This window comes from Patella vulgata, chromosome 2, assembly GCF_932274485.2.
Source record: "Patella vulgata chromosome 2, xgPatVulg1.2, whole genome shotgun sequence".
Classification (NCBI taxonomy): Eukaryota; Metazoa; Mollusca; class Gastropoda; family Patellidae; genus Patella; species Patella vulgata.
The window spans coordinates 67,781,547-67,802,000 of NC_065880.2; the positions used below are offsets into that span (position 1 = coordinate 67,781,547).

At 34.2% G+C, this 20,454-nt stretch overlaps 1 protein-coding gene across 2 annotated transcripts in view; it reads right to left on the bottom strand.

Annotated features, from left to right (window-relative positions):
* The window catches only part of LOC126811484 (mitochondrial Rho GTPase 1), a 28,739-nt gene extending 8,330 nt beyond the window's left edge, over positions 1-20,409 (bottom strand). For both annotated transcript variants that reach the window (XM_050537142.2, XM_050537141.2), the window contains exons 1-16: positions 19,862-20,409; positions 18,565-18,623; positions 17,933-18,014; positions 16,964-17,007; positions 15,933-15,986; positions 15,570-15,680; positions 15,029-15,079; positions 11,391-11,492; positions 10,725-10,766; positions 7,661-7,717; positions 5,522-5,630; positions 3,921-4,041; positions 3,666-3,750; positions 2,234-2,379; positions 1,095-1,189; positions 795-886 (exon numbers count right to left, since the gene is read on the bottom strand). In XM_050537142.2, the coding sequence (XP_050393099.2) occupies positions 795-886; positions 1,095-1,189; positions 2,234-2,379; positions 3,666-3,750; positions 3,921-4,041; positions 5,522-5,630; positions 7,661-7,717; positions 10,725-10,766; positions 11,391-11,492; positions 15,029-15,079; positions 15,570-15,680; positions 15,933-15,986; positions 16,964-17,007; positions 17,933-18,014; positions 18,565-18,623; positions 19,862-19,904 (1,293 nt within the window). In that variant the 5' untranslated portion in view covers positions 19,905-20,409. The remainder of the gene's footprint in view (positions 1-794; positions 887-1,094; positions 1,190-2,233; positions 2,380-3,665; positions 3,751-3,920; positions 4,042-5,521; positions 5,631-7,660; positions 7,718-10,724; positions 10,767-11,390; positions 11,493-15,028; positions 15,080-15,569; positions 15,681-15,932; positions 15,987-16,963; positions 17,008-17,932; positions 18,015-18,564; positions 18,624-19,861) is intronic.
* Positions 20,410-20,454: the final 45 nt, after the last annotated feature.

The window sequence follows — 20,454 nt, forward strand, 5'->3', positions numbered from 1 at the left end:
TAAACATTAAAAAGACAATGTTATTTTTCTGCCAGATCCAATTTCCTTTTTTTTATAGTTCAAAATTTTGTTTTACTTGTCTTTACAACACTAAGATCGGCAAGAATTGTTATATAAGTCGCCTTCTGGGTAATGTGAGGGATTAGCCAATGGAACGGTCTGTTATGGTGAGTTCTTGGCATGCGATGCACAGAACTGTGGGTAAATCATTAGAAACGTCAATGCTGGTTGAAGGGTCAAAAGCCACTCGGATAACCACGATGCGACCTCCCACTACAACCGGTCAGATCTTCATGTAGTGTAGGCCATCGGAAATATAAAAAAACGAAACGAAATATAGATCTGTATTTTAATCAGATTGTGAAGAATGAAGAGCCTTTAAAATTTCACTCGAAATGATCCTTGATACACAACAGATTTTACTGTATGAATTGTTATTTTTACCTCAATTAGAACCAGACTTATGGTGTTCCCAAATGTGTGAAAGACAGACATATCTGTATTAATAGTCCCCTGCTTTATTGAAAAGGCGGGGCAAAATAAATAAAATAATGCTATCCTTATGACAAATTTAAGGTTTTTGTAAGTATATCTTGAACACCTTATTTCAGATTACATCTGCAAATACACGGGTACTGAATGGCCAAAGCTTTTATTACGTGTCTAGAACACAAGGATATTCAAAGGGTAACATAATTGGACGTTACACAAGCTCCATATCAAAGAATACTGAGACAATAATTGCGTAATGTAAACCAACATGATTCCCATATTGTATCATTATAAAATCTGACCTTTCCAACACTTTTTCCACCTAATACATGACATCGAAATACATTACGAGTTGTCTGTCGCTTTTCTAGATCTATCTTTTTATCCCTTGTTACTGAAATAAACAAAGTTATTATTATCTCTAGATATAACGTTCTTTATTCCTTATCTACTAGGATTACAAATAAATATCTATAAAAGTTAATAGCATAATAAAGCAATGTAAATTCTATTTGGAACCGTACCATAGACTATATTTGGAAGAACTTTTAAGACTCATTAAATAGTTCATTTAAATAGATATGTTAAAATTGTATATTTACCATGTATTGCTGTAAGTTGAGTCTCATGATCATAATGATAACCTAAATAAGCTAAATATTCTAATGTTCTCGGTAAATCTAACAAAGTTGTTAATCTGTAATTAGAACAAAATTTAAGCCAATGAATTAAAATATACATCAAGCATGTTCAACACATGTTAAAGCAGTAAAATCAATTACAGTTCATTAGACATGTAGAATATATAAAATATTAAACAGTACATTAATGATAAGACAAACAAAGATAGGTTGCCAGACAACAAAACATACGCCCACGGCAGCTAAATCGTCCGAGCGGTCAACAAGGGTTGTTGCATATTTAGTCTTTTGTTGGTAACGGGGGGCATTTACAAGACAATTTCATACAGATCAGATTATAATTTCGTCCTCTGGGGATTCACATGGTGCTACAAACTGAAACAAGGGCCTTAACTCTGGAAGTTGAAATTCAACAGTATTTTTCATTTTACTAATTTTAATAATGAATATCAATTTCATACAGATCAGACGATGACTTGTCATTGGAGCGGTTCACAAAGTGCAACAATGTGAAACAAGGGTCATAACCCGAGAAGAAATTAACAGAAATTGCTGAAATTCAAAAGGATTCGTTGTTTCACTAACTCAAATGATACATATAAATTAATTAATGGAAATTGCTGAATATCAATAGGATTCTTCATTTCACTAATCTAAATAATGCATATAAATATCACACAGACTGGGTGATAACTTTGGTTGTTAGAGCGTTCACAGGGTTCGACAAAGTGAAACACAGGTCATAACTCTAGAAGTAATTATCGGAAATTGTTGAAATTCAATAGGCTTCTTTGTTTCACTAATTTAAAGGACGCACATAAATTTCATACAGGTCAGATAATAATTTTTAACATTAGAGCGTTCACAAGGTGCAATAAAGTGAAACAAGGGCCATAACCCCAGAAGAAATTAACAGAAATTAAATAAGCTTCTTTATCTCACTGATGTAAACAACATATATCAATTGCAAATTCAATCAGATGATAAATGTAGTCTATAGAGTGTTCAAAAGAAATTGTGGAGGATGGACCGACGGACGGGGGCGACAACAATATACGTTCACATTTCTATGTGGCCGTATAAAAACAAAAGAAACTTACGTCCATTGTGCTAAATATCCTTTTAAAGATATCCAACCTTGTGGATTTGTACATACTGTATTATTAACATCAGGACCCCATGGCATGATAGGACAGGTGCTAAAGAGATTCTTTAATTCTGGTGGAGAGAGACATCCATCATAATCCTACATAAAACATACCACACATAAATATCATAATCCTACATAAAACATACCACACATAAATATCATAATCCTACATACAACATACCACACATAAATATCATAATCCTACATAAAACATACCACACATAAATATCATAATCCTACATAAAACATACCACACATAAATATCATAATCCTACATAAAACATACCACACACAAATATCATAATCCTACATAAAACATACCACACATAAATATTATAATCCTACATAAAACATACCACACATAAATATCATAATCCTACATAAATTAATCATATAAGTTATATCTATCTATTCTTAATGATTTTAAAAAGCCTGAACAAGCCGAAAATAGTTGGATTCAAGAATCTTACTGGGCATTACGAATAAAATAAAGAATTCCTAGTAAAAGGTTTATGAGAAAAATTAAATTTTCTCCTTTCTTGTGGTGTTTGTAAATAGTAAGTACATTAGTATCCTATCTGGACTAGTTTATTCACAACTAAGATGCTAGAGTGTTGGTATTTGTCATTTTGGGAGTTCAGGATTATATGTTATTAATATATTGAAGTGTAAATGCCACAATACAAACATTAGAGACTGGGTCAATCATTTGGGTTCTCTATAGTCTATTAGTTAAAGATACATTATGGGAGATTCGGTAACGAGTTGGCAGTTCTCACTATAATAGTTAAAAACTAGATAATGTAAAGGCAATTTGGTGAAAATTTCATTCAAATTGATCCATTATGAACCGAGAACTAAGCGACTGAAATTCCCATAAGCCTCGGTCATCATTACTAAAGTCAGTACTATAAACAGAATAGTCTCGATTATCCATTTAATCGTTTAATTGAGAAGGAAAGTTATGCAGTAAATCGGCTTACAATCCACTAAAGATCGCAGGCTAGCGCTGCCATCTAGAGTTGATTATGGCCTGGATAGGTTAATTCATGTCTAATTAATAATTTAGATAACATTTCAGGCCTAAAGAAAGACCTGAAATAGGCAGATTTAGCTCTTGCATAATGTATGTTTAATTAGTTTTTGTTTATGTCATAAGAATACCTTTTGAACCCCTGATAAACAAAACAAGGCATTTCTATCGGTACTCATACTCTCCCTTTAATCTTTATTTGTCCAAATGTCAAGACAAAATTTGAATCATATAAAAAAGCCCTAACAGTGGCATTAAACTGACATAAAACAACTTCAATAGAAGCCTGTCTCTCATTATCCTTATGCAATATATTGTTTGTGCTATTATCAAAATCTTCAGTACTTACTTCATCATATTTTTGAAATAATGTTGTTAAAAATTCCAAACCATTGTGACTTATTTCTGTTGTACTACCAGTTCCTATCTGTACTCTAAAAGATGAATACAAGTTATATATAGTAAGCGGTACACAAAACATTTTATTTTCTCAACTATTTCAATTTTAGAAACTAAAAACATTGTAATACTAAGATCCAGACAATTGTTTAATTGAAATTAAGTCTTGCTACACTCTAATTCTTTATATGTACAATGGACTTACTTAGGTGCTATAAAATCTTTAGTTAAAGCTAAATGTTCATCATAACCAAACTTTCTTAGAACTGTCCATGTTGTTTCGTGTCGACCTTTCTGTATAAATAATGTGTGAAGAAACAAGAAACCTAAAAAATAAAGAGATGAAATTAGAAGTGCACAGATGAGATGCTGAACACAGAATTGTAACATAAGTCCTAATATGACAGGCTAACTTCACATCAAGTGATATCCTCCCCTAGCACAGTGGTTCCCAAACTTCTTATACTCGCATACCCCTTGGGACATTTTATAAATCTCAGTGAACCCTCACACAAACATTTACTCTGTTTAGTCAGGTTTCCCATATCAGGACTTACAATGTGTGCCACAATTTTTCACATTTATCTTTGATAAACCATAACATGGATCAACATACTCTGAAAAGTAACACTATGAAACAATGTTCTTTGATAACAACATTAACATACATTTTTGTCCACAATTCATACTCACATCTGTGGAACCCATGCAATAATTTATTGTTTTTGTATGATTAATTAAAACAATACATCTAAGGCGTTTTTGTGAACCGATTAGATTAGACCGATAAGCTATTATACGCATTTGTGAACCAAGTTGATTATGCTAATCGTTACATTTGTGAAACGATTTAACTCAACTGATTAGGCAAATCGACCTAATCGTCCCAGGAGGTGTTTAGGCGATTAGATTTGACGTTTTCAAAATGGCGGAATGTTCGACATCGTAAGTAATTTTTAATGCTTATTGTTGTTTTTCTCCATAAAAAATGTTTTTTTAAAACGCATTTGATGTGTTTAAAGTAGCTAAGTTTCTAACTCAATATCATCCAAAATCTTCAACATTGAAAACACGATTTATTTGTCAAATTATATCAACATTCATGTTGTGATCTTAACGGGAAAAGATGGGCTTTTGATATCCAATATTTAAGACAAAATAAACATTTTACCATTGGTACACGAATCGTGTACCATAATGCGCTTCAGACCTAGTTGTATCAAGAGACTCGAGGGACGAGGCTAGACACATTGCACCAAATCAAACGGCGTATGTAAACTGGAATAACCAGACGCTAGAAATTTGCACTCGCTTGAGACTGCTGGCTTATTTCGCCGAACATAACGGATTTGAAATTGGAGTAAAAACGGAAACCATTGAATGTAAATCAGTTTATATACATTCATATTACAGTATTATATGCATTGCGACCCACTTTTGTCAATTTCTAGGTCCCAAATGTTAGCGATTTAGCTCCTTTAATGTTAACTTTATAGTCCACAAGAATGTTAGATCACCTCTGGCTCTAAGCAATTTTAGGCCCTCTGGGTGCCAGCAGTGTCACTGTAATCTGTAGGTAACTTGGACTACACGTGAAACACACGCCCCCCTCGTCATGTTAGCAGAGACAATTTTTTTTCTGATCGGTGTCCGTGGTGGCAGCCATCTTACCAAATCGTAATTATCAAATTTCACATTTGTGGACCATAGCTAATCAAATCGAAATCATACCAAATCGTACTAGCAAATCAAAACCTAATCTAATCGACTCACAAAAACGCCTATAGAGTATACTTAATATTTTACCTTTTAAAGATATTCCATCATTTATAATTCCTTCTGAGGTATGTTTATGAACTATAGCTTTTACATCCTCTAATGCTTGATGGTGCAAGGGAGCATTGAAACATTTTTGCTGAAATATTGAAGTTTTAAATATTTATGAAAAAAAAAACAGATAAAGAATCATGTAATAAAAGTATTACATGATGAATATATTCTATAAGCTTACCCATCGGTTTCAAAGTACAATCACAACCTTCCACATCAGCTTTTAGAATTCATTAGAGATGTACATTTCTACTCCCATTATGTGATTCAACAAAAAGTAAGTCTGTTTCTACTTATGTTACTACCTATATATATATATATATATCATAGGCAATTAACAGTTCAGTTCGAAGAGATCCTACTTTCTGATTGGACAGCAAAATTAATAATTGATATATAATCTGACAAAGGATTAAGTAGTTAATCATGGTAGGTGTATAGACGGTATAACATGATAATATGTTGATCACTTGATTACCTAATCAATCCAGCCTATTATCATCGATAATCGGGTTGAGTGGTGGTTATACACACAGTACAGTATATTAATTTTGGAATTTAGAATATTATTCACCATGTCTTGATGTCTGATTGGGCATACTCCTGGTCAGGCAATTTAGGACGTTTGGAAAATAGCGTCAGACATGTCCGAAATATATGGGCGAAATCTCATCACTGGCATATACTATACTATACATTATGTTAAACTATGGATTAAGGATGTAGTTTGAAACAGATGGGTACGAGAATGTATAACCAATAGTATATTTTATTAATTAGTTCATTGTACATGACTATAAAACTTGGGGTTGATAATACGGTACCAGTAATAGATAATAGAGATTACCATACTTGATACAATTTTATATCATACACTAGTCGAGTAATAGAGTCTCAAGTTACTCCAAAACACCAAGGGGGGGGGGGGGCTGGATGGCCGAATGGTTATCACGTGCGTGCTGTATCATAAAGCCTGTCATTGAGTCAACTGGCATGGTTTCGAATCCCCGGTTGTACGTGACAAGGAGTAGGGTCGCCTGTCCAACCTCGTGGGTTTTCTACGGGTCCTCCGGTTTCCTCCCACTGCTACAGACCTCTACGCGCAAGCGAATTATTGAAAAAAAATTAAACCATTATGTTAGTCCCGAAATGACCTAGTCTGTGTCGAGTGAATGTTAAACCCCATTTCTCTCTCTCTCTAGTCCAAAACACGGATTAGTAAAAAGCAAGTCCGCATATCTCAAGATGTGTTTATATATATATTCAAATGCTAAATGAAGAAACTATCAATAGAAACAAATTTAAACATAAAATTGCATACAAATCAGTACTGACCTATTTGAATAATGTTTTTCAATAAAAATACTTTTGACTGTGTATGGTCTTAAAACACCTTAAGCTTATTTAATCTCTATATTCTGGCATATGTATCCATGGAGCAATTATTAAAACATAGAAATAATTCATTTTAACATTATCTGGAACACTGTCCATCTTCTACCACAGACCACGAAATTTCACACGAACGATACCAATCGGTTACGTGCGGTCGCGCCAGCTCAAAAAAAAAGGCAACCGATTTCCTGGTTTCGCAAATTGAAATATTGCCTACGTTTACAAATTTATTCACATTTGATAATTTTTTATACAGGATGATTTTGTGACACAGGTCTAAATTACTAGTATTATAGCTCTTAAATTAACCGACCGACAGCACAAATTTCATTCATTCATTCATTCTTGGCATTTCATTTCTCCATTTTACGGTACTTTGAACACCGTGGGATTAAAGTCATAAACACTTAACCCCAAAATATAATATTAAATATAGAAGAATATAAATTAGTCAAGTTATTTCCTTTAAAAAATAGATTACTTGTAACTGCAAGTGGAAATGAATAATAGCACCATATAAATCTGGATAAAACATGAAAATAGCACAACCATTTTATGTAACCAATTGGTTACGCAATGGTCATCTGGTGTATCCAAAGTAAATGGTTCCACAGAGCATAAACCCGCAACCATTTTTTCTGGTAACGCCAAAATTTGAAATTTCGTGGCCTGTTACCATCTCACTATTTATTGTGTAGTATGTTAGTTATAGTAACTCACCTGAAAAGCATTAACTTCTTCATCATTCAATACATTATCGTTGTCTTTATCACAAATCTAAAATAAATTCATATCACTCTTACAAATATCATCAATGAAATGTAACAAGCCAACAGTGAGGCTGATGTCCCCCGCCGAAATAAAAAACAAAACAAAATAAAGTTATCGTGTCCCAAAGCATCAACCAATCAAATTGCTTATCTCTGCTTACCCTAAGCGGAAAATGCTCATCTTCGAACTCCATCAAGGCATTGACCTAATCAACACATACACCAAGTTTGAACATTCTAGCTCAATTAGGAAGAGAGTTATCGTGCCCCAAAGTATCAACCAATCAAATTGCTTATCTCTGCTTACCCTAAGCGGAAAATGCTCATCTTCGAACTCCATCAAGGCATTGACCTAATAAACACATACACCAAGTTTGAACATTCTAGCTCAATTAAAAGTTATCGTGTCCCAAAGCATCAACCAATCAAATTGCTTATCTCTGCTTACCCTAAGCGGAAAATGCTCATCTTCGAACTCCATCAAGGCATTGACCTAATCAACACATACACCAAGTTTGAACATTCTAGCCCAATTAGGAAGAGAGTTATCGTGTCCCAAAGCATCAACCAATCAAATTGCTTATCTCTGCTTACCCTAAGCGGAAAATGCTCATCTTCGAACTCCATCAAGGCATTGACCTAATAAACACATACACCAAGTTTGAACATTCTAGCTCAATTAGGAAGAGAGTTATTGTGTCCCAAAAAGTGTGACGGACAGACAGACGGACAGACAGACAGACGGACGAACCCATTTTAATAGTCCCCTGCTTTCTTCGAAAGGCGGGGGACAATAAACTTAAAAGTTTAAAGGCATTTATAGGAAACCAGAGACATATCTTTCAAAGACAAATTTGCTAACCAGCAGTTTGGACATGTAAAAAGAATTACGACTAAAGCTTATCCGAAAAAAAAAACCTTGGATGTTTGAACAAATCTAATCTCTACGGTTCATCCTCTTATGACACCATTGCATCCAATCAAATTTTTAAAAAAATCTGTTAAATCCTATAGCCACTATCGCATTCACAAGGTTTTCGGAAAAGGGAAATGAAAATGAAATAGGATTTAATGTCCTACTGTTCTGCTCCACCTGGGCTAATGAAGACAGGCATATGCCATACTGTGGGCCATGAGGGAAATTTTGCCTGGGCAGTGGCAAAAAGGGGTAACCATGACGGAAAATCCTGGTGAACTTTCTCGGTCATGAAACACATCCAATAGGCAGATTTAGCTCTTGCATAATGTATTTTTAAATTTAACCAACAAAGATTACTATAACTTTCTTTGTGTGAAATCGTGTTACATAAGCAAGCAGCATAAATTGATGAAATTTTTAATTCATCATATGTTTGTAAATACAGAACGGAATTGAACCATTTTTGGACTGATATTGCTTTACTATACTATTCAAAAAAAGTAGGGGATATTTGATTTTTAAGTGTTATTAAAGTCACCTAATGAAACTGACGAAAAAACAAATGACAAAATGAAATGAAGTTCACATTCATCGATTTATTCCAAATGATCGTTAGACTAAGTAAGGCACAGACTGACCATTATAAGGGTAAAATGATACCCGGGGTCAAACAGCAAAGTTACCACAGCATCCCAACCAAGTCAGTAACGGGTAAATCCTCCTCTGTTTGCCAAACAAGCATTGATCCGACGTGGCATACTCCTAATGAGACGTCTAAGGTCATTTTGGTCCAGATTGTCCCATTCCTGTTGCAACGCAGCAGCAAGTTCTTGGACATTGGCAGGACGTTGTTGACGTTGACGTAACCTCTGTCCAAGCATGTCCCAGACATGCTCGATGGGGGATAGGTCGGGACTCAGTGCTGGCCAAGGTAATGTGGTGATGTTCTGTTGTTGGAGGTAACCTGTAACGATCCTGGCCCTGTGACATCTTGCGTTGTCATCCTGGAAGATGAAACGGCGGCCATGACGTTGCGCGAACGGCACTACATGGACTGCCAAGATGATGTCCCGGTAGTACTGGCCTGTAACACGCCCTGCAACAACATGTAAAGCCGTTCTTCCAGCAACAGTGATGCCTCCCCACACCATAACAGAACCACCCCCAAATCGATCATGTCTGATGACGTTAACGTCTTGGAAGCGCTCGTTTCGACGACGCCACACCCTCCTACGTCTGTCCAAAAAATCAACAGTGAACCTTGACTCATCTGAAAACATCACATTGCTCCAGCGTCGATTATCCCATTGTTGACGATCCCTACACCAACGACGTCTTGCCTGAATGTGATGATCTCTCAAACAAGGGATCACGCGAGGACGTCGGGCGCGAAGGTGACCCCTATGCAGTCGATTCCGAATCGTCTGGCCACTCACTCTCACACCAGTGTCTGTTTGAAGACGAGCGCTGATCTGATTTGCTGTGATGACACGATTTCTCAAGGCCAAGGTACGGATAAATCGATCCTGGGCTTGAGTTGTCGCCCTTGGTCGACCTGAGCGTGGTCTGTCCTGTACAGATTGTGTATCACGGTATCTGGACCATAGCCTGCTTATGACAGACTGAGAAACATTCATCGTCCGCGCCACAACCGCCTGTGTTGTGCCGATCTGTAGCATGCCAAGGGCACGTAACCTTTCATTTTGGGTAAGCCGACGCATATCAAAATTTGTTTTCTGGTCACTAAAACAATTAAACTGATGTTTCCACCCTGGAATTCAATGCCACAATGACTGTAACATTCAAAGTCAGAGTCGTGCAAATCTTGGGTTGGACCCCCATGATGATCCCAAGCATCACCTGCATTCCATGCGGTAGCTATTGGTGCGTTTGGGCGTCACATGTAACTGGAAATGTTTCTTCTGTTAGGTTCTATAGTGACTTTTTTCGTAGTCATTTGCATATTTTAGTATTATGCCCCCAAAATCAAATATCCCCTACTTTTTTTGAATAGTATATTAGGGATTCAACATTTACAATATTTTAGTTTGGAAGAAATTCTAGAGTCTTTAAGAACATTTAGAAAAGAACTTACTTTAAATATTCTGGTTAACGCCCTCCGACATAGCGGTGTCAGCTTTAAAAACAGAAATACATAATCTTTTATAAATCATCATCAACTCAGACAAAACATCATTAATTAGCTTAATATCTACTGATTCATAGTACTGATATCAGGATTTCTTAACTAACAAAGCAATTTAGGTGCCAATGGAATTTGCAGTGGTGGGGGTAAAGTGATATAATTTTGGGGAGGCTGTGTGACACAAGGTTTACATAAAGCTGATAGGGGGAGCAATTGCCTGCAAATTATTCATTTATAATATCAATACAAATATCTCAATTCTCAACCAGTGTGTCACGAGATTTTGAACGGCACACTAAAAAAATGCAAAAAACCATGTGATCCCAAATGAGCATTCACTGGTGTCTACTGGTAAGTTCATAGCTGTGTTTTCTTTATTTAGTTTGAGTAATTCTATGTGTCTATGACCAGTCTGTGTCTATGACTTGCCATGTTTTTATTTTGCAAAATTCAAATATTTTTCATATATTATTTAGTCAGGTGTGCCGCTATTTTTTCATGTGTTCCAAGATGTGCCGTTGGCACAAAAAAAGTTTGAGAACCACTACTCTACAGTGAGGAAGTTAACAACTAAACATTAAATAGAAAAATAAAACAGAATAATTATGTCTATACCTCCTTTTCTTCAGCATTATAAACAGGTGCAGTAGGATGTAAAACAGCTTTCTGGGCATAATAAAATACTTCACTAATATTCTTTAATGTACGTGCTGAACACTGAAATAAATAACAGATATTACAAGCCAACAGTGAGGCTGATGTCCCCCGCCGAAAAGGAAAATAATTAGAGGACACATATAAATTTATCACAAATTATCTTTTACAAAGTATTGAACAATCAAACAGTATATCTTTACTTATAGTCTAACAATCAAAGTAGGAGAGTTATTGTTTTCCAAAGTCTCGACCAATCAAATTGCGTATCGCTCTGCTTACCCTGAGCAGAAAATGCTCATTATCAAACTTAGTTAAGGTATTACTGTAATGAAACTATACACCAAGTTTCATCAATCTCACTTAATTAGAACTAAAGTTATCGTGTCCCAAAGCATCAACCAATCAAATTGCTTATCTCTGCTTACCCTAAGCGGAAAATGCTCATCTTCGAACTCCATCAAGGCATTGACCTAATCAACACATACACCAAGTTTGAACATTCTAGCTCAATTAGGAAGAGAGTTATCGTGCCCCAAAGTATCAACCAATCAAATTGCTGCTTACCCTGAGCAGAAAATGCTCATTATCAAACTTAGTCAAGGTATTACTGTAATGAAACTATACACCAAGTTTCATCAATCTCACTTAATTAGAACTAAAGTTATCGTGTCCCAAAGCATCAACCAATCAAATTGCTTATCTCTGCTTACCCTAAGCGGAAAATGCTCATCTTCGAACTCCATCAAGGCATTGACCTAATCAACACATACACCAAGTTTGAACATTCTAGCTCAATTAGGAAGAGAGTTATCGTGCCCCAAAGTATCAACCAATCAAATTGCTTATCTCTGCTTACCCTAAGCGGAAAATGCTCATCTTCGAACTCCATCAAGGCATTGACCTAATAAACACATACACCAAGTTTGAACATTCTAGCTCAATTAAAAGTTATCGTGTCCCAAAGCATCAACCAATCAAATTGCTTATCTCTGCTTACCCTAAGCGGAAAATGCTCATCTTCGAACTCCATCAAGGCATTGACCTAATCAACACATACACCAAGTTTGAACATTCTAGCCCAATTAGGAAGAGAGTTATCGTGTCCCAAAGCATCAACCAATCAAATTGCTTATCTCTGCTTACCCTAAGCGGAAAATGCTCATCTTCGAACTCCATCAAGGCATTGACCTAATAAACACATACACCAAGTTTGAACATTCTAGCTCAATTAGGAAGAGAGTTATTGTGTCCCAAAAAGTGTGACGGACAGACAGACGGACAGACAGACGGACAGACGGACAGACAGACGGACAGACAGACGGACGAACCCATTTTAATAGTCCCCTGCTTTCTTCGAAAGGCGGGGGACAATAATTTAAATAATTTACAACACTAGATACAAGATGGCTCATACAATATCATATGCATAAAAAATTGATGTAAAATAAGTTGTATTTTAATAATTACAATATTCAGGATTATATGCCACTGTTACAATACACTATATCATGAATAAAGATAGTTTGCTCCAAGATACAAGCTTTTTTAAGGGGACGTGCTAGTCGAAAACACACTTTTGACTATAACTTTTGATTGAGTAAAGATAACTAAATGAAATTTGGACAGCTTATTAGGGCTGTTATCAAGTCTCTACAATGAGTACAACCTAATAATATTACACGTTTGTGGCAGTTTATCAATCTATGAGTGTAAATTTAGTTTTTACATATTCCTAAGTCAATGATCTATGCAGCTATGTGGTTTTTTTTAATGAACAACGATTATTTTACGTTTTACAGAACTTGACGGTGAGTTCATTAATTTTCGTTTTTTGTCACCATACTTCATAGACATACAAAAAAAAATCTGTTTGTTACAGAGTTATGGAAAAGCCACCATGTATAGTTTACACCTTCAAGAATAATCCCTCCAAATTTCAGTTCTTTATCTTTATTAGTTTTAGAGAACGATTTTTTTGAATGTCATCGAACGTAAAAAAAATGGAAAATGAGAAATTCAGAGATGAAGTTTCACCATGGTTTATTTTTGGTTCAAAATCACAAGAAGAATATGTTTGACCATTACATTTTCTGAAATATCACTAAGCATAAGAAAAAAGGCCGAAAATGAAGAAATTCAGTTTTTGAATATTCAAATGTTGTTTTGTTGGTTCACAATTGCCCAGAAGAATATTTTTGATAATTGCATGTATAGCTGACATCTTCAGGAATAATCCCTGCAAATTTCAGGTCATTATCTTGAATAGTTTTAGAGAACCATTTTTTCTAATGATGTGTATAAAAAGCCGCGAAATAGTTTTGTGGGTTCAAAGGAAACAGAAAAAGTTTGAAGCTTATTATATGTATAGCTTACACCTTCCAAAAATGATTCCAACAATTTACAAATTTTAGGTTTTTATCATGATATTGAAGGTAATAAAAAATAAACAAAAATTAAGAAATGTTTTGCCTTTTGTTTTGGGGGGGGGGGGGTTAAGTCACCCAGTTGTGAATTTTTTGAGAACCATCTTTTTTTTTTGGGAAAGTTGAAAATTTTTTGTAATTAAAATTGCCTGGAAGAGTACGGTACAAAAGCTGATGTACCTTCAATAATTAATATTGAATAATCCCTATAATAAATATCGATGTTTTATTACAAATCGTTTTAGACTAGAGAAGCATTATTTTCAATAATATGGTTGACCTAATCCCACTCCTCTTCTTTTCTTTTACTGAACAATTCCATAATTGCCGTGAAAAATACGTAAATAACCTATTTTTAGTACGGAACTATGAAAATAACGGTAAATCATCGTGAGTAGTCGGGATTATCGCATTATCATTCATAATAGACAATTTCTGGACCTGACAACCGAATCTACTCAGTTACATTCGGGTTGCTAGACGGCGGGCTTCGCGGAGTCAAAATTTGAGACTCTCCTAATAAGGAAATTTCCGTAAAAAGTCCTGCTTGCATTCAGCCGAAGGATGCCGATATCTAACCGGAAGAATAACAATGAATTTATTTTAGTCTCGCAGTTGAGTGCATGCGCTTTCGAACGATATGTTCAAAATGGCCGTCACTTGAACGGTTCGGACGTTATTATGAGTAGAAAAAGCGTATTTTTTCCGAATTTTCAGACAAATATAACAGAAAAACAGCACCCCCACGCCAAGTAATGACCTTATTCACAATAAAAATAAGTTATTTGACAAAAAATATATATTTCCTTGGATAAAGGACACAACAAAGAAGCCAAAAAAACATAAATCTCAAAATCGATTTTTTTTACATTTTTTAATCATTTCGACCCGCACGTCCCCTTAAGCTAACTTTCACAATACAAATTTATATGAAATAATCATAGTCATTTTCATCAAAACAACAATATTTCATATTTTGAATCATATTCCTCATTGTTTTAATAAGACACATGTATACATATATCTTATAATCACAAGTGAGTGAGCATTACTTTGAGATAAGTATCATAACACATGGGTGTGGTATTACAATAATCCTAGGATTTTATGGTAATAGAATCACATTCATCATTTTTTCATTCTTACAATTTAAGATGTTATTTATATACTTACCTCTACACATGTTTCTACTTCTGCATAGTCATTCATTATAGGTAAAATACTCTGAAAATACAACATACCTGTTACAAACAAACAAATACCTCTAACCATTTTAATAAAGTATTTAATAGGCGGCTGCTAAAATTGGTGAGATTAAGTATATTAAAGAATGGTTTTAAAAAAAGCCTCATTAATAATATATAGAATACACACATTTATTTTGTTGTGACAGATATATTTTAGTGAAATAAAAATTATTGATTCTGTGTTAGCGATTCTTAAAAACAAATCTGTTATTTTAGTACCATGCAACCACAAGAACAAATAAAAGACACACCAAGTTATTTATCTAAATTAAAAGACACACCAAGTTATTTATCTAAATAACCCTGTTACACATTTTTTCCCAATGATTTCCAATCAGTTTTATAATGATTGGTAACTTTCAGACAGGATAGGTTACATTTTAACATTTTATTTGTATACTTAAAGCTACATCATCAACAGCAAGACCATTTTAATGAATTAACAAATAAATGAGATAATGTATTACCTCTAATGTAGGGTAATCTGTTTGATCTACTTTATTTCCTACTAATATAACAGGTGTATGATGATCATCTCCTAATGTTCTTCTAATATATGGTAACCAATGTGTTGTCAACTACAATATAATTTAAACAAATACATATAAGTTTACGCTAAATATAAAGTTTACCATGACAGGGACAATAATATTTGGGAAACTAAAGAGTAGTCATATCTCTAGTCATACTGGCTCATATTTTTTTAAGTATTTTGTGGATTTATCTGTGCAGATATGACTTATTATTTCATAATTACTACATTATGCTGTCTAAATTATGACCTCTCCACTTTAATTACACAATTACTGGTAGATATATTCTCTACCTACCCTTTGTATAGAATCTTCATCCACAACCGAATACACAACACATAACACACTGGCCTATTAATATAATAAACATGTAGATGGTGGGCTTGTCAGGCACCTTTATACACCCACCAGCAGCAAAGTCAAAAAATCTCACAAGAGTAAATTCTATTCTGAACTCTGCACTGAGCATCTTAACAGATCTGAGTGGGGAAAATACTCTGTATTGATTTCAAACATTACAATCTAAAAGTTTTGAAATTATATGGGGTAATTCCCTTCCCCCAATGAACAATCTCACCATGTTTTGAAAATTCCATTAAGAACTTGTAAATTTTAAAGATAACACCAAAATATACCATCAAATATTCTTAATTTCACAGTGAAAATGTGAACGGAAAGATGAAAGAATTCAAAAATTAAGATCGGAAATTTTAATAACTCCAAAATCAGAAATTTTAATAACTCCAAAATATACTATCAAAATATTCTTAATTTCACAGTAAAAATGTGAACGAAAAGATAAAAGCATTCAAAAGTTTGATATGGGTTCTTTCTGATACACAATGATTAATTTCAACAAGTTCCAAACATTTCTTTCACAAACTCTGTTTAACGTGTGCGCAACATTTCATAAATTAGAATGCAAATTGTTGGATAACTTTGTAATTTACAATTTGAAAAAATCGACAGAACAATATCACCAACTTTTACATCCAGATCTTTGTCTTGTATCATTTTCAAAAGCATTAAAAGTCAGGATATAATAAAAAATATAAATCATTTCAACTCTACGTAAAAAGTAGAGTTCATAAAAAAAACTAGGATGAACAGACACACAATGGCAACAATACACATCCACATGTAGGTGTAGAAAAATATACATGAAGGTTTATAAAATTGGCAATTATCAACAGTTTCTTTCAATATCTTTTTTCTTTTCTTTATTACAACACTTATATAATTGAATCCATATTTATTTTTACACTAAACATTCTTAGAAATAAACAAACTACCAAACATGATGTAAAAAGTTTTCAAAAAAGTTTCACCTTAGCCATTTCTTCTTCCAAAACATTATCATCCTGATCATGAGCTGCAAACGATAATAATATCATAAATACATAAATATACACCATTATATGCTGTGTTTTCATTGCCATGTTAAGATTAAAGTCAATTAAAAGTTGGTTTTCAATCAAAAACAATATTTATCCTGTAGTATCTCTGTACAAGTTGATGCAAATATGCCCACACTACTGCAATGTCTTGAAAAAATGAAGGTAGTCATAGACAGCATCTTATCCAAGAAGAAAACTTGGATAGACCAAATTTGGTAAGGATCATGTTCACATGCTTTTCCGGAAAAGAAATTTCCAGACTGATCAAATCAATGGTTCATCCTCTCCAACCTCCATGCTTCACACCAAATTTGAAAATCAATACGATTCATCCTCACACAGTCCTTACGCTTCACAACGATCTTGAAAAAACAAGTTCAGAACAGATGGTTTGTTTGTATTTAATTTGAAAAAAATCTGTTAAAACTGTGGCCTATGTCACTTTTACAAGTCAATTGTTGACAGATGGACCCATAGACCAACAGGGTGATGGCATATTATGCCCACAATGTAATGTGGCCGTATAAATATGTCTATATCCCAGAAATGGCTTGAAAGAATCATCTTAAAGTTTGAACGCAATATACATGTAATCTGACATTTCTGCCAAACTGAAGTGAATAATCTGATGACGCTAAATAAAAAAAAAATTTGTTTTCCAATAATATATGCATCTCTATTACAAGCTAGAATATCAACCTTATTTCAATAATAAGAAACTAAATAAACTCTTATGGTGTATGAATTTATATTACTCTTTAATATTATCTGGTAAAATTAAATTTTGTGGAAGAATAATAGATGGGATGACCCAATCAACTAGAGTGGTTTTAGTTTATTGGTTGAGATTACACCTATCATTTTTGTGTGAAATGAAACTGAAAACAGGCTTGTAATTACCTGAATAATCAACTATATGTGTTGGAACTTTTTCAGGAGTGACATCTGCAGGTATAGTGATTTCTTCCGCTTTAGAGGGAACCTAAAAAAATATAAACAGTACAATGGAATGAACAATACACTTTTTTAACTAAAAATTACAATAAGACATTGATTTTTGCTGTTAAAGACTTCACAAGTTTCTACAAAGTGAGCAAGGGTCATAACTCCAGAAATCTTTGAACTTCGATAGGATTCATCATTTCACTAACTAAACAATGCATATAAATTTCAAACAGATCAGACGATAATATTTGTTGCTTCAGTGTTTGCAAGATTTAATAAAGCGAAGAAGGGCTATAACTCTATAAGCAATTAACTGAGTTGTAAACTGTAACCAGAACTGTAAAGTTAGTAGTTGTATTTTATTTTATGACAATCAGCACTTTTGCAGTCACCCTGGTTTCCTTTTGTTTTTCAATTCTTTCATTTTAAACTTTCTCCTAGAACCATGTACAATAATAGAACCAAAAGTGTTAATTAATGCAAGGTGACTACTTAATGTATGATCAAATTATATAATTAATTTCTAGTCTTTAACCATTTGTACACAATGGTAACAGAAACGGTAATAAAGGGTTTTTAAAACTTACATCTTCTGCAAATTCTTCACTTACAAGAGACAGGATCAATGATGTTTTCCCAACACCAACTGAATAATAAAATGGATGTAATTTATAGATGTAATAACTCTTAATATTATTAATGGGAAATTAGATAAAGAGCTGGCAGTTTTCACTATAATAGTTAAAAACTAGATAATGTAAAGAGAATTTGCTGAAAATTTCAGTCAAATTGATCCACTCTGAACCGAGACTTTAGCGATTGAATTTTCGGCATAGCCTCTATCATCATTACTAAAGTCGGTACGATAAAAAACATAGTTTCGATTATCCATTTCATGATTAAATCATGAATGGAAGTCAAACAGCAAATTGGAACCTAATCCAATAAACAGCGCAGGCTAGCGATGACATTTAGAGTTGATTATGGTCTGGATAAGTTAATTAATGTCTAATTAATAATCTAGATAACATTTCAGGCCTAAAGAAAGACCTGTAAATAGGCAGATTTAGCTCTTGCATAATGTATGTTTAAATAACTGCATAGTACTTTTTTTTATATTCAGAGTATTGCCACACGAAAATCAGTAAGTCTAGTCTACTCTGACACATACACAACATAAATCACTTGTTGCTATCAAAGTGATAGTGGATTTGGTAAAAGATAACCTTTTTAATTTAATAAGATCAAATTTAGTCTAAAGATTGTTGCCCACTAAGCAAATTGTTCTGTGTTCATACTGTATATGAAATTTCCACTGTAGTGCCTGAGCAATATTTTGGAATGAGGAATCCATCCTAATTTTTAACACAGAAATGCAGACTCCATTAATAGTTGCTTAATGCACCATCAACAGCCTTTGGGAAGAGAAACCCTGGATCCATTCTTTTGTTGTTTTAGAAATGGGGTTTAACATCCACTCGACACAAACTAGATCATTTCAGGACTAACATATGGTTAGCTTGGGCATAGGGGTCTTCAGCAGGGGGAGGAAACCAGAGGACCCTGAGTGAACCTACAAAGTTAGACAGGAGACCCTACTCCTTTTCACGTTCAACTGGAATCTAAACCACGCCAGTTGACTTAATGACAGACCTTATGATAAAATGTGCACACGCTAACCATTCGGCTATCCACCACTCCCCCCCCCCCACCTCCCGGATCCATTCACTTGATCTGATATTGTATGTATGTGCGTATATTGACTGTTTGTGATTTCTGTATAGTGTGTCTTGTCCGTAGATTTGTCTTGTGTAATTCACTAATTGTTTGCGTGAGGTGTAGTCCCCCTACACTTACTACTAACTATTAATTTAGAAATCTTACCATCTCCAACAAGCAGAATTCGGACATCTCTTTTTGTTGCCATCTTTACGAAATGTGTGTGTGTGTATGCTCTTCAAAATTAAAGGACTAGGCCTCTAATGTCAATGAAAGTGATGAGTAAATTCTATATCAATCAGGCAGATTAAGTCAGAGGAGACTGTAATTTTGAAACAGTTCTTGTTTAGTTTGTACGCTAAACTAAATACACAAGCTATATCGGCGATATTATGGGACTATTATTAGTATTAAGATCTATCTGATTAGGTCTGTATGAGCCGTTTTCTTTTTTGACCTTGTAAAGCCTTAAATGCCCGGTGAGAACATTCAAAAAAGTGGCGTTTAAGAAGGAATCTCCATTTTATTCTTCCTGGTAAAAGGGTGACCGCGGCACAGACACAAAACTATGTGTAAATACTAGTCTATTGTGATATGCCTAGTTTATTGTGGAAGTTATACAGCTAATATTGTCTATATATATCAACAACATCGAAGAATCATAATATCATGGCACAATAGCCTCCATTATGTCAAGGCTCTTACTGTAACGAACGAGGTATAAATTGGTAAAACAGGTCATATGGGTGCTTCAAATT